The sequence below is a fragment of the Coregonus clupeaformis genome, chromosome 7 (assembly GCF_020615455.1).
Source record: "Coregonus clupeaformis isolate EN_2021a chromosome 7, ASM2061545v1, whole genome shotgun sequence".
NCBI classification, from domain to species: Eukaryota; Metazoa; Chordata; class Actinopteri; order Salmoniformes; family Salmonidae; genus Coregonus; species Coregonus clupeaformis.
The window spans coordinates 29,653,797-29,669,711 of record NC_059198.1 but is presented as its reverse complement, the minus strand read 5'-3'; the positions used below and the strand labels follow the sequence as shown (position 1 = coordinate 29,669,711).

Here is a 15,915-nt window from a genome sequence, read left to right as displayed (position 1 = left end):
AATAGCTTACTACACAACATACACTTAATATTACTTTCTTAGCTACAGTATACATATCTCCCTGGCATATTACATCATTTATGCAGCAGCATACAATACATTTTTCGACTCACCTTGTTGTGCTCTGCTCACTTGAACAGGAAGGTGGGGCGGCGGTGTTTCATGGGCAAATGTTGTCATCAAACTTTGTCATCAAAGTCTGGCATTCTCTGGATTTATGGTGCTTTCAAGACAACTGGTAACTCTGATAAATACAAGTCGAATCATGATGACGTCAGTGATCTTCAGGTCGTAGCTCTAGAAAGAGGCCCGAATTCCCGACTAACAATTCCGAGTTGGATGACCATTCAAAACTTATTCTCCCAATCGGAGCTCGTTTTTCCCTGAGTTAACAGTTGTTTTGAGCGCGGCAGAAATCATGCTGGATTGTTTGCAAACTGATATGTGACAAGTATTAACGAGAAAATAATATGAAAAACAGGCAACCCCCGCAAAAAATATATTTATTTAATTTATTTTTTTGCTAAAAATGTGGGGCTCAAAACAGGTGACGGTTCGCCACTGGGTAGAATTATCATCTTCATTTAACTGTGTGAAACGATTCAATTTAGTAAGTGGTATTGTCATATCAGGGAAGACGTTTCAACTTGCAGGCAAACAACCATTCTCACGTGTTCAGATAAATTCGTTGTCTGTCGGAAAATTATATTTCTAAAGTAATCCAGGTGACTTTTGTTCCATGACAGAGGCTGAAGAGGTTGAGCAAATATCTTTCTCACTTGACCTAAAATGATATATGCAGTCAAAACCATTTCTCTCTATTGGGAAAAATAAGTGGATCTATATCAATGTGCTATAAAAATCATTCCATTGAAGGAAATTATTTGGCTACTGTAAAAGTTACAGACTTAACCTACCTGTTGATTACGGGTGTCTTCAAATAACAAATTCATGTTGAATTGGATGTTCACGTTCTCTTGCAAGCACTGCACCGGAACACGTCCACCCTAGGTATTTAAAACATGATATGGTGAGCCAAGATGTCAATTGTGCCCAGAATTAGAAATTAGGCTACGTTTAATGTTCGGACACAGTCATCAATGGTTTATGTCAGCCAACTCACCAAATATTGAAGAAGTTTGATGCTGTGCTTATTTAGGATTTTGAGACGAGCATCCTTCCATGTGCATCCCATCGTCAGATACACACCATACATAAGCAAAACGAAACACTCCACCATGTCAAACTGGTTATCATGATGGTCGGCTACACAACAAAATCTCACTAAGTATTAGAAAGATCGGTCTGGAAATCTGAGACAAGCATCAATATGTAGCCTTTATAAACGCCTCCCAAAATTCCTGACAGCCAAGCGAGATGGGACAACCGAGTAGCTAGCTGTGTTATTCACTTTAAATAAGACTTATGATGAGACTCTAAAGAATGTTGATTATAGAAGTTAACACGGTGTACCGAAACATTCCCGTGAAGCCTATAAACGTCAGTGGTGATAACCTCATTGGATTATCTTCACTTGAAAAAATATACTTTACACAACCCAAGTATTTTTTAAATAAATACACCAAACATACAGCAAAACATTCAGATACAGCACATATGAGTACTATACCATATAATGTAAACACACATACACACCATTCTAGATGTTACCCCAAATAACTTCATACCATTATATAAATGGATACATATCTACAATATCTCTGTTCTATTCAGGAATTCCAAGTCTTATGAAAGGAATGTGGGTGCCTCGTATGCCTATGTAGTACATATTTTTTTCTAATGTCATACAGGAATTGACCTAATTTATCCGTTAAGAGATATAGTATTAGGATGCAACTTGAAAGTTATATATATTTTTTGATATATGACTAAGCTAAATCAATGATTTATTTTTATTTTTTGCCCACCACCACCTTTTCTCAATCAGGGGACTAAACTATTATCAATTAAAAGTATTGTTTGTTTTTTGTCTCTTTTTCCATATTGTCTTTCCATGTCTTTTTTCTTATTTGTCCTCCAATCATAGTAAGACATACATGTGTTTATTGCAATGGACTGTCTTTATAAATAAACATCCCACAATGGTAAGTAAGAGCTAAAAGTTCCTGGTCCCCCAGATTATCCTCTACTCTTCACCCAGATCTCCCAACCCCCTTCAGCCCACTGCCCCAGTGTGATTGACACACAAAAACAAATAAGAAAAACTAAAAGAACAGTAACCCTCACAAACTACAAAACACAAAAACACATTAAAAAGAAATTACACAAAGGAACAAAACTACAAGAATACATACACTTAAAGTAGAATTATATGATCAGCAACAAGTTTAATGTGCATCCCCTCTGATGGTTAGACAAGCACTCAATATTATAAATCCACTCATTGGTTTTAGACAGGAATGAAATTCGGATATTTTTATTCACATTTCCTATATTAATTTTTGTACAGGTTTTTCAAGTAGACAGGTAATCCAGTTCAGTTCAACACAGGTACAAAAGGGAAATACAAAATATAAATAATAATTTATAAAAATAAAAACAATAATTTATGCATTTAAATATAATAAATAGACTAACAGGATCCCACATGATTGTATTCATGCTTTATAAACTGGTAAGGGCGTAGCTTCTGAGATGAGTCTGGATGATCAGTGCATCTGTCCCACAAGGATATCCAATCTTTCCAGAAGAAGTTTCGTCTCTGTCCTGATGAGCTCCCACGCCGGTTCACTGTAGTGCTGAGAAACAAATGAACATGTAAATATTAATGGTGTGGACTTTCTGGCCAATATAATGATCATATTGTCTTGAACAACTGTAGTAACTTGACAAGGAATGCCCACACGCATTTCAATATTACTTTCCTTTACTTTCAACCCAATAAATAAAAGGTGTACAGCCATGTACAAACGGTACAAAAACAGCAGAACGATACAGCCCACTCAACCTGTGGTGTAATCACATTGTACAGATCTGACTCTTGATGATGACATCATCAAAGGGGAAAGGTCACAGTCAATGCCAATAATAACCATGCACACATGAATAGCAATCATACTATACTGCAGGTAAGTACAACACATATTCAATGTAATTATTTATATAGTGTCCACACTATAACAACAACAAATAAAGGCCTGGTGCCTTATGTATTAAGCTTCTCAGAGTAGGGGTGCTGATTTAGGATCAGTTAAGCCTTTTAGGTCACTATAGATAAGGACAGAGGAGACCTGATACTAGAGCAGCACTAGATCAGCACTTCTCTGAGATGCTTGATACATATGGTCCCAGAACCAAAAAGTGCTTTAAAACTGCTCCTGTTTAGCCTAGCCTAGTTTATATTCATTTGATTACATGTATTAAACACGTTGCAATTCGAAACCAAATTCACCATTTCTATCAGAACATCATTCAACATCATGAAGTAGCTTTTCAGTATCCACTCAGGTTTCTTGTCAGGTGATACCTGTTGGACAAAATTAAAACATTAGCCTCCCACTGAACATAATAGCCCATATAGATTTTCTCACTTGTACAGTTTGTCGGCTACACCTAAACCAGGGCTCTCCAACCCTGTTCCTGGAGAGATACCGACCTTTAGGTTTTCACTCCAATCCTAATATAGTACACCTGATTAATTAGCTGGTTGATAAACTGAATCAGGTTAGTTACAACTGGGGTTGGAGCGAAAACCCACAGGAGGGTAGCTCTCCATGGACAGTGTTGGAGAGCCCTGACCTAAACAGGGATTCTATTTTAAATTGAGTCGTTACTTACACAGGACTGAAGGTTCTTAAATTGGCGTTCGAGATTGTAGACGAAATTGGTCAGGTTTGTTTTGTTCCAGGTGACAAGCGTCATATTCCCATGAAAGAGTTTTGTGATTTGAAAGATGGTCTCGTTCAGGAATCTGACTTTGTCATCAAACTACACACGAAGATATGAAAAGAAGATTAGAAACAGTATAGGCTTCAATTATGGCATCAATGTAATGTTGGGTCAAGACCGCTATACTAAAGCATATCAGAACATGAGAAGTCAAAATTCTAGTTTTTACCTTGGCATCATATATGGGTCTGTAAAGTGATTCGGGGAAATAGACAAAGGCATTCTGCTCTGTAATATCTCCTCCCTGGAAAACAATCAATACAGTATGTTAACTCACGTGTCAAAAAGTATAGCTAAAACTGCACGGACAGTATAGGCCAAATGTAGATAGCCTCTCGTGATCGCTCTGTCATACTAGCCAAGCACCCTTTTACTATGGCTATTCAAATATAGGCTAACAGTCTTCTAACACAGAGGCTAAACATGAAACATATTACTATTTTGCTTGGTTGATCGCTTTCCTGAATGCATCTATTCAGTCTTCAATACAGTGTGCTGATAACCCACCATCTGGTCCAGCAGGGAAAGGTATTCTGCGCTCAAGAGGCCGTAGTGGTGTGGGATCCAGTCACAGCAATGACACACGCTCTGCATACTGCAAATAATAAGACAAATACACGTCCAGCTCTCTATTGTATACATCGTAAATAGTAGTTTGCTTCACTCTTAACTTTCCAGTTGAGTTTGAACATTTTGGCTCTGTTAAGGTGTTTTATGTGGAGTTGGGAAAGTGAAAACTGTATGGAGAATTTACCAGATCAACCTACCGGAGGCGGGGACTTTAACTTTCCAGACTCTAGCACAGGCAGCCAAAGGAATTCCATGCCTGTGTCACGGTGCTGTGTAGGTGTGGTGTAGAATCAGGCACAGGCAGCAGCGGATAAGTCCAACAAGACTTTACTTAAGCACAAAAATATATCCAAAACAGCCCGGAGGCAAAAGGACGCACACAGGCGGAAAATGCGAGCGCACACACAGGTGCGTAAACTCTCCTAACACACAAGGAGGCAACTTCAAGGAAAATAGTGTTCCGACACGGGTAGCGCAACCACGACATGAACAATTACACACAACACTAACCTAACAACAAGGAAACTAAATAGGGTGCTAAATGAGACCTAACACAAAACAGGTGTGACTAACAGACAAAACCAAACAAACAAGAAACATAGAGCGGTGGCAGCTAGAACTCCGGAGACGACGACCGGCGAAACCTGCCCGAACAAGGAGGAGGAGCCGCCTCGGCCGAAACCGTGACAGTACCCCCCCCTTGAAACCGTGACAGTACCCCCCCCGCGCGCCGCCTCCGGCCTCGGGGACGACCAGGGGGACGCGGAGCAGGGCGCGCAGGATGACCACGATGGAATTCGGTCATCAGGGACGGATCCAGAATGTCCCTCCTTGGCACCCAGCACCGCTCCTCCGGACCGTACCCCTCCCACTCCACGAGATATTGGAGACCCCCCATCCGGCGTCTCGAATCCAGGATGGTCCGAACCGTGTACGCCGGAGCCCCCTCGATGTCCAACGGGGGCGGAGGAGTCTCCTCAATCTCAAAGTCCTGGAGTGGACCAGCTACCACCGGCCTGAGGAGAGACACATGGAACGAGGGGTTAATATTCTTGTAATCAATAGGTAGTTCTAACCTGTAACTCACCTCGTTCAATCTCCTCAGGACTTTAAAAGGCCCCACAAACCTCCATCCTTTTTCTTCACAAAAAAGAAGCTTGAGGACGCGGGAGAAGTGGAGACCCGTATGTATCCCTGTCTCAGAGACTCGGCAATGTAAGTCTCCATTGCCCTTTTCTCCTCCTGTGACAAAGGATACACATGGCTCCGCGGAAGCGCTGCTCCTGTCTGGAGGTCTATCGCACAGTCCCCTTGTCTATGAGGTGGCAACTGTGCCGCTCTGGTCTTACTGAACACGAGCGCCAAATCCTCATACTCAGGAGGAATGTGCAGTGCTGGCATCTGGTTCGGACTCTCCCCCGAGGTCGCCCCTACGGAAACACCCAGACATAACCCCTCACACTGAGCAGACCACCCTTTAAGAGCCTTCTCTCGCCACGAAATAGTAGGATCATGGGTCATCAACCAGGGAAGCCCCAGTACCACCGGATACGCAGGAGAGTCGATCAGATAGAGTTGAATCGTCTCCTCATGACCCCCCTGCGTCATCATCCTAAGTGGCGCTGTGACCTCCCCAATCAACCCAGATCCTAACGGACGACTATCTAGGGCATGTACAGGAAAGGGTTTCTCGACTGGAAGGAGGGGAATCCCTAACTTAACACAGAATCTCCGATCTACAAAATTCCCAGCTGTGCCTGAATCGACTAGCGCCTTATGCTGGGACCGAGGTGCAACCTGTGGGAAACAAACAGGTAAGGTAATGTGTACGACAGAAAGCTCTGGGTAAGTAGGGTGCCTACTCACCTGGGTGGACTCCCCACTGTATGACCTGCTCTCTCCCTCACCAGGGGACCCTCCCCAGCACCTAGCCGCGGTGTGCCCTCCGCGCCCACACTTGGTGCAGGAGACTGCCCCCCTCGGGCTCCTACCTCCTCTCCCTCTAGCGCCAGCACCTCCAAGCTCCATCGGACACTGCTCGGAGGCGCTGGAGGGTGGAATGGGAGGCCCCCACCTGGGACGTCCGCGGGTCGCCAGCAGGTTGTCCAGTCGAATGGCCATGTCCACCAGCTGGTCAAATGTTAGTGTTGTGTCCCTGCAGGCTAACTCCCTGCGGACGTCCTCCCGAAGGCTACATCTGAAGTGGTCTATGAGGGCCTTCTCATTCCACCCCGCATCAGCCGCTAGAGTCCGGAACTCCAGCGCAAACGCCTGAGCGCTCCTCATCCCCTGTCGGAGGTGGAATAGACGTTCCCCCGCCGCTCTCCCCTCTGGTGGATGGTCGAAGACCGCACGGAAGCGACGGGAGAACTCCGCATAGGTGACTGTGGCGGCGTCTATTCCCCTCCATTCGGCGTTGGCCCACTCCAACGCCTTGCCGGTGAGACAGGAGATGAGGGCGGAAACGCTCTCGTATCCCGAGGGCGCCGGGTGTATGGTGGCAATGTAGAGCTCCACTTGTAAGAGGAACCCCTGACACCCGGCAGCGGTGCCGTCGTACGCCCTCGGGAGCGAGAGCCGAATCCCACTGGGTTCCGGTCGATGGACGGGCTGGCTGTCCGGTGGTGATGGTGCGATAGGTGGGGCTGTGGGAACGCCGCTGGTCTCCCATCGACGAAGGGTGTCCATGACGCCCTCCAAGGCGTGCCCGATTCGGTTGATCCGGTGCTCTTGACCAAGGAGACGCTCCTCCATGGGGTCGACGGGTGCTCCTGCTGATTCCATGTCAAGGTGTGTAATTCTGTCACGGTGCTGTGTAGGTGTGGTGTAGAATCAGGCGCAGGCAGCAGCGGATAAGTCCAACAAGACTTTACTTAAGCACAAAAATATATCCAAAACAGCCCGGAGGCAAAAGGACGCACACAGGCGGAAAATGCGAGCGCACACACAGGTGCGTAAACTCTCCTAACACACAAGGAGGCAACTTCAAGGAAAATAGCGTACCGACACGGGTAGCGCAACCACGACATGAACAATTACACACAACACTAACCTAACAACAAGGAAACTAAATAGGGTGCTAAATGAGACCTAACACAAAACAGGTGTGACTAACAGGCAAAACCAAGGCCCGGCGAAACCTGCCCGAACAAGGAGGAGGAGCCGCCTCGGCCGAAACCGTGACAGCCTGGTCCGTCTTCTGGACGACCAAATCCCAGAGTTGAATGAGAGTTGAACCACGATAATATAAGTTATTATATTTAGATATAGGCTATTCGCGAGAATAGGCTGTACGCGAGCTAGGCTTTTAACTGCCATTGACTTCGCGTGAACCGCAAAAAAAAAAAAACTTGATAAAAAAGTCTGATGACAAAATCCTTGAAGACGAAATAAAACCCAAACTTAAGAAATGTACCCACATAAGAAATCAATTTAATGGGTTTCGTTCTAAGTTAGTCTGAAATATTGTTTCACGGGGTTCCTGCAAGTATTTGCTGTTGCGCTACAAATGAAAAGTGAAAAGGAAATGTCAGCGTCACTACCCCCCATCTCTCTACTTTTAATTTAAACAATTACGTAACCAACTTTCACCTGCTGGTGATGCAATTTTGACGAGCAACGATAACACGATTTGTTGGAATTTTCTCTCTGTCGTTTTCTTTACAAAGGAAAAGTTGAAAGTAATATTTGACTATGCACTGAGTGTACAAATCATTAGGAACACCTTCATAATATTGAGTTGGACCCCATTTTGCCCTCAGAACAGCATCAATTCGTCTGGGCATGGACTCACAAGGTGTCGAAAGCGTTCCACAGGAATGCTGGCCTATGTTGACTCCAATGGGTCCCACAGTTGTGTCAAGTTGGCTGGATGTCCTTTGGGTGGAGGATCATTCTTGATACACATGGGAAACTGTTGAGCCTGAAAAACCCAGCAACGTTGCAGTTCTTGACACACTCAAACCGGTGCGCCTGGCAACTACTACCATACCCCGTTCAAAGGCACTTAAATATTTTGTCTTGCACATTTACCCTCTGAATGGCACACACACACAATCCATGTCTCAATTGTCTCGAGGCTTAAAAATCCTTCTTTAACCTGTTTCCTCTGCTTCATAATGTATTTATAATGTATATCTGCCTTAATTTTGCTGGACCCCAGGAAGAATAGCTGCTGCCTTGGCAGCAGCTAATGGGGATCCATAATAAATACAAATACAAATCTACGCTGATTAAATTTGATTTAACAGGTGACATCAATAATGGATCATAGCTTTCACCTGGATTAACCTAGACTCTATTGTTTTGTACACTCAGTGTAGTTCCTTGGTATATGATTTCAGGGATATTTTCCCTGTTCCCAAGAAAGTGAAGGTAACTGAACTAAATGACCAGTGGCGATGTTAGTATGTGGGGCAAACTACATTTTGTATTTATTTTTGCATGCCAGCAACACTAAACAATAGATTAATTGCACTATAATGGTGACAAACGGTTCCCAAAAACTGTTAGGGCCTATATAAAGCTGTCCGGACAGCAGAGCTTTCTTTTCAGCACTATGGAGTGAATCCTTACCACCGCTACACCTGGCTATCAGCGAAGTCTTGTCTGGCAGCCAAACAGCCTCATTTACGGCCTTTTTAAAAACAGCTGACATGGCTGACTTGCTTAAACTAATGTGGTTTCTACTGACAATTGAGATATACAAACTATGGCATAAGGGAAGGACGAGCGGATAAGAGGCAATCATAATTTTGAGTAAGACATTAATGAGCAAGCTAGGACGGACGGAGTCAATATAACTATTTGTTCAGCACTTTTGAAATGTACAGCGACAGAATTCAGAACATGGGCCGTTCTTACAGTGTTCTCCCTGTACACGAAGTCAGAACCCTAGGATAAATAAAGGGGGCATATAAGCAGACAATGAAAGCTCTTACAATATTGGATGATTACATTGCTCTAAAACAGGCTATAGGATACATGTGCACCATCAAGTCAGAACAGTAGGCTAAGTTATGAGGGAGGAAAGGGTGAAGCAGATGGGCTACTAACAGCTTACTACACAACATACACTTAGTATTATTTTCTTGGCTACAGCAATCATATCTCCCTGGCATATTACATCATTTATGCACCAGCATACAATACATTTTTGGACTCACTTTGTTGTGCTGTGCTCACTTGAACAGGAATGGTGGCGCGACGATCCTTCTTGTGGGCTCTAGAAAGAGGCCCGAAATCCCGACTTGTAATTCAGAGTTAGATGACATTTCAAAATTATTTTCCGTATTTTCCCAGTCGGAGCTAGTTTTATCAGAGTTCCCAGTCGTCTTGAACTTGCAGAAGTCTGAGATTTACCAGTTCCGAATTTCCAGTTGTTTTGAACGCGGCAGAAGTCATGCTGAAATGACAGCATGGCCAATGTATTCAAACTTTTCTGTCCCATGGCGTTACCCCCTTTTTCGTGATATCCAATTGGTAGTGAAGATCTTGTCTCATCGCTGTAACTCCCCTACGGACTCGGCGAAGGTCGAGAGCCAAGCCGCATTGCGGAATGTGTCGGCGGAAACACGTTTGAACTGACGACCGAAGTCAGCTTGCAGGCGTCCGGCCCACCACAAGGAGTTGCTAGAGCACGATGCGACAAGGACATCCCGGCCGGCCAAACCCTCCCCTAACCCGGACGACGCTGGGCCCATTGTGCGCCGTCCCATGCGTCTCCCGGTCACGGCCGGCTGTGACACAGCCTGGGATCGAACCCGAGGCTGCAGTGGCGCTTTAGCACTCATTGTTGAATTTGCGATTTCCAAATTGTTTTGTAATATCTATGTCCAATGGCCGATGAGCACCGATGCGTTTTATCTATAATATCTCATCATATGACAAGGATTGAAAAGGATATGCCAGAAGATTGCCAACTTGAAGCATGATGATGACTGCTTGTCTAGCTTGCTAGCTAAGATTTTGAAAGTATGGATGTTGACATGATCTGTCCAATCAAAGCTATGGTAGATATAATGTGATTTGACGTTGTTTTATCTGCGGCCAATGACCTTGAGCCTTCTTGGATGGGCACTTCTAATGTAAGTCTATGGCAGTACCCAAGGGGCTTGAATTTTCTAGCTCTACCCGTAGATTTTGCAGTGACGTAGTGTCCCCATGAGTGACAGAACACTGAGCCAATCATGGCGCAACTAGAGAACATTACCAACCCCTACGCTCCGTATTATTTTCCGTTGGCTGCCCCACCACCACAGAAAGCACTGAGCTAGGCTGAAACACCTACATTTTGGAGCTGCTTTACTCAGGAAAGCAAAAAAGAGACCATGTTTGTATGCGGCTTTAACAACTCAATGATATTTTTTTTTTTACATTGTTTGCAAACTGATATGCGACACATATTAAAGCAAAAATAAAAAGCACATTTTTTTTTTTAGCTAAATAGGCGGGGCTCTTCCCCACATGCCCTGAATGACACGTCGCCACTGTAGATGACTATCACCTCGTAGCACTCACTTCTGTCATCAGGAAGTGCTTTGAGAGGCTAGTTAAGGATCATATCACCTACACCTTACCTGACACACTGGACCCACTGCATTTTGCATACCACCCCAATGGATCCATGGATGACGCAATCGCAATGCATACTGCCCTATCCCATCTGGACAAGATGAATACCTTTGTAAGAATGCTATTGATTGACTACAGCTCAGCCTTCAACACCATAGTGCCCTCCAAGCTCATCACTAAGCTCGGGGCCCTGGGTCTGTCAAGTTTGAAGACGAAAAAACAGTGGTAGGCCTGATTACCAACAACAACGAGACAGCATAAAGCAGGGATCATCAACTAGATTCAGCTGTGGGGGCCGAAACATAATTAAGCAATAAGGCCCATTGCTTATGTACGACGCAACGCATGGTGCATGGACACAGCCCTTAGCCATGGTATATTGGCCATATACCACAAACCCCGAGGTGCCTTATTGCTATTATAAACTGGTTACCAACATAATTAGAACAGTAAAAATAAATGTTTTGTCATATCCGTGGTATACGGTCTGATATGCCAGACAATCAACATTCAGGGCTCGAACCACCCAGTTTATAATTACAATTATTTGTAGACTGCAGATTGACTGCAAGAAGCCCAAATAGATATAATATTTGACTAAAACATAAGCATTTCAAACCGTGCTTACATTTGTATAAGATCACATGTCTCTCTATTATCTGTGGGAATAATTGGGAAAACATTTTTATATTAAAATCACTTGGAGCTCATTTCCTGGTGTTTTTACAATCTTTTATGCCCAGCAGTGAAAAAAGTAAAAAAGTAAAGAATAAAATATATACATAAACTCAGCAAAAAAAGAAACACCCTCTCACTGTCAACTATATTTATTTTCAGCAAACTTAACATGTGTAAATATTTCTATGAACATCACAAGATTCAACAACTGAGACATAAACTGAACAAGTTCCACAGACATGTGACTAACAGAAATTGAATAATGTGTCAAAATCAAAAGTAATAGTTAGTATCTGGTGTGGCCACCAGCTGCATTAAGGACTGCAGTGCATCTCCTCCTCATGGACTGCACCAGATTTGCCCGTTCTTGCTGTGAGATGTTACCCCACTCTTCCACCAAGGCACCTGCAAGTTCCCAGAAATGTCTGGGGGGAATGGCCCTAGCCTTCACCCTCTGATCCAACAGGTACCAGACGTGCTCAATGGGATTGAGATCCGGGCTCTTCGCTGGCCATGGCAGAACACTGACATTCCTGTCTTGAAGGAAATCACGCACAGAACGAGCAGTATGGCTGGTGGCATTGTCATGCTGGAGGGTCATGTCAGGATGAGCCTGCAGGAAGGGTACCACGTGAGGGAGGAGGATGTCTTCCCTGTAACGCACAGCGTTGAGATTGCCTGCAATGACAACAAGCTCAGTCCGATGATGCTGTGACACACCGCCCCAGACCATGACGGACCCTCCTCCTCCAAATCGATCCCGCTCCAGAGTACAGGCCTCGGTGTAACGCTCATTCCTTCGACGATAAACGCGAATCCGACCATCACCCCTGGTGAGACAAAACCGCGACTCGTCAGTGAAGAGCACTTTTTGCCAGTCCTGGTCCAGCGACGGTGGGTTTGTGCCCATAGGCGACGTTGTTGCCGGTGATGTCTGGTGAGGACCTGCCTTACAACAGGCCTACAAGCCCTCAGTCCAGCCTCTCTTAGCCTATTGCAGACAGTCTGAGCACTGATGGAGGGATTGTGCGTTCCTGGTGTAACTCAGGCAGTTGTTGTTGCCATCCTGTACCTGTCCCGCAGGTGTGATGTTTGGATGTACCGATCCTGTGCAGGTGTTGTTACAAGTGGTCTGCCACCGCGAGTACGATCAGCTGTCTCCCTGTAGCGCTGTCTTAGGCGTCTCACAGTATGGACATTGCAATTTATTGCCCTGGCCACATCTGCAGTCCTCATGCCTCCTTGCAGCATGCCTAAGGCACGTTCACGCAGATGAGCAGGGACCCTGGGCATCTTTCTTTTGGTGTTTTTCAGTCATTAGAAAGGCCTCTTTAGTGTCCTAAGTTTTCATAACTGTGACCTTAATTGCCTACCATCTGTACGCTGTTAGTGTCTTAATGACTGTTCCACAGGTGCATGTTCATTAATTGTTTATGGTTCATTGAACAAGCATGGGAAACAGTGTTTAAACCCTGTACAATGAAGATCTGTGAAGTTATTTGGATTTTTACGAATTATCTTTGAAAGACAGGGTCCTGAAAAAGGGATTTTTTTTTTTGCTGAGTTTGTAAATATATATATATATTTTTTTTTGGGGGGGTCAAATAAAACCACCCTTGGGCCGAATTTGGTTGAGGTGAGGGCCCTGGTGGAGTGGTGCCAGGAAAATAACCTCTACCTCAGCTTCAACAAAACGAAGGAGCAAAATCAACAAAATCCACGTCGACAGGACCTCAGTGGAGATTGTGAAACGCTTCAAGTTCCTCTGTGTACACATCACTGACAATATGAAATGTTCCATCCACACAGACAGTGTGGTGAAGAAAGCGCAACAGTGCCTCACAAACTTCTACAGATGCACCATTAAGAGCATTCTGTCGGGCTGCATCACTCCCTGCACCGTCCGCAATCGCAGGGTTCTCCAGAGGGTGGTGCGGTCTACCCAATGCATCACCGGGGGCACTCTGCCTGCACTCCAGGACATCTACAGCACCCGGTATGAAAGGAAGGCCAAGAAGAACATCAAGGAACTCAGCCACCCGAGCCACGGCTACCATCTAGAAGGCGGGGTCAGTACAGGTGCATCAAAGCTGGGACCGAAAGACTGAAAAACACCTTCTATCTCAAGGCCATCAGACTGTTAAACAGTCACCACTAGCCGGCCTCTGCCCAGTACTCTGCCCTGAACGTTAGTCACTGTCACTAGCCGGCTCCCATCCGGTATATGTAAATGAATGAATGAAAACAATATGAGAATAGATGCATGTATTTTTAATTTTTCATAAATAAACAAATAAATAAATACATAGGATACACATACTATTCAACCAATATTTATTAATAAATAAAATCAGTCATTCAGTGAATCTAGCAGCCAGCCAGTAAGTAAATATCTCAGACATCAATCTATTAGCCAGCCTCAGGAATATGTCACGTCTCCATTGACGATTCTATGCATGGTTCTCCAAAAGACAGCTTCTTCCTCCCGGCTTGACTCTGCTGTCCACTTCCTCACGGCTTGATTCTGCTGTCCACTTCCTCACGGCTTGACTCTGCTGTTGAGGAATTTCTTGAACTGCACCAGGTTGTAGTGAACCTCATCTCACACGATCTCCCATGCACATGTGTTGTGTTCCTGTAGAGCATACGGTGCATTCTCTTTTAATTAGGCAGAACAATCTGTAGCATGACTGTTGAGTCTTAGTATCTTTCAAATAAAAACACATTTTATTAATAGTGTGACTGATAGTGTTGAATGAAGGCTACATTTTTGGTCCCAGTCTGCCCATGTCACACCCGGATCGGTTTCACCTGTCTTTGTGCTTGTCTCCACCCCCCTCCAGGTGTCACCCATCTTCCCCATTATCCCCTGTGTATTTATACCTGTGTTTTCTGTTTGTCTGTTGCCAGTTGGTCTTGTCTTATCAGGTCTGACCAGCGTGCTTTCCCGTCTTCCAGTTTTCTCAAGTTTCTGTTTCCTAGTTTCCCCAGTTCTGACCATTCTGCCTGCCCTACCCCGAGCTTGCCTGCCGTTCTGTACCTGCCTGACTCTGACACGATTACGAACCTCTGCCTACTCTGACCCCGAGCCTGCCTGCCGTTCTGTACCTTACTGACTCTGCCCTGGATTACGGACCTGTCTTTTGCCTGCCCCCTGTTTGGTCAATGAACATATGTGATTCTAGCTGTCTGCATCTGGGTCTTATCTTGAGTTCTGATAGTACGAACTGGCCATGACTGACCCAGCAGACTCAGACCAGCTCCACAATGCTGTCACAACATGAAAGAGTTTTTGCAACCGTTAGGATTAGAAAGTAGAAAACTTTAAACTGCCATTTTTGTTATTTGAAATGATTGTTGTTGTCCGTTTCAGTTGAGCAGCAGTGGTGCTAAGGCTATTTATGATACATTGAAGAACATCGACTCATTGTTTGGAGCTGACGACCTGCCAACTAAGTGGGACCAACAGAAGTTGGAGAATTTTCAGAATATTGTATACCGCCAGATTGAAGAGAGCAAATGTGTGAGTTGCCATGCCAACACAGATAGCTTAACTGTTTAATTGAAGTATGGTGGCATTTTTATTATTATTCATTGCCTACCTCTTTCTTTCTGGCAGATGATGGGCAGTGTGGATACAAGTGATTATCCCATCAGGGCAGAGGGACTGAAGGCATACTTTGGGAAGATTGCAGCAGTCCTAAAAGAAAAGGTAGGCTATAGGGTAAAAACAAAAAGACACATTGTTTTGATAATATCTCTACATTGGACAATATTACCCTACAATGCCCTAACAGTTTATTTTATTTTCACAGAATTTCAGTTACTGCGCCTGGGAAGTGGTCCGAAAAGAACTCCTGTACACCCTACAGTTCATTCTGAAAAACAACTCTGATAGCCTTCTGTGGTCCAACAGAACATGAATTTGAACTTACAGAACATATTACAATTGTGCTTGATTGTAAAAGCCTACTATTCTACAATCATGTAATGTGCAATGTCAAACTGCAAGATTATACATGTATTTATTTATTTATCAAGGTTATTTATTTATGTAGGCCTATTTATGAATGTATTTATTTATCTCTTTGAAAATCGTGCCTACAGTGGGGAGAACAAGTATTTGATACACTGCCGATTTTGCAGGTTTTCCTACTTACAAAGCATGTAGAGGTCTGTAATTTC

The 15,915-nt window shown here is 44.2% G+C and overlaps 2 protein-coding genes across 2 annotated transcripts; one reads left to right on the top strand and one right to left on the bottom strand.

The window, feature by feature from the left end:
* Positions 1 to 2,669: 2,669 nt before the first annotated feature.
* On the bottom strand, positions 2,670 to 4,551 carry LOC121569705 (interferon a3-like). The gene is made up of 5 exons (XM_041880849.2): positions 4,417 to 4,551; positions 4,079 to 4,153; positions 3,799 to 3,948; positions 3,413 to 3,487; positions 2,670 to 2,759 (listed from the first exon to the last, which is right to left on the bottom strand). Exons 1-5 carry the CDS (start codon positions 4,549 to 4,551, stop codon positions 2,670 to 2,672), a joined length of 525 nt encoding a protein of 174 aa, XP_041736783.2.
* A 10,412-nt stretch (positions 4,552 to 14,963) lies between these two features.
* LOC121570246 (interferon beta-like) lies at positions 14,964 to 15,653 on the top strand. The gene is made up of 4 exons (XM_041881722.1): positions 14,964 to 15,002; positions 15,104 to 15,253; positions 15,350 to 15,442; positions 15,546 to 15,653. Exons 1-4 carry the CDS (start codon positions 14,964 to 14,966, stop codon positions 15,651 to 15,653), a joined length of 390 nt encoding a protein of 129 aa, XP_041737656.1.
* The last annotated feature ends 262 nt before the right edge of the window (positions 15,654 to 15,915 follow it).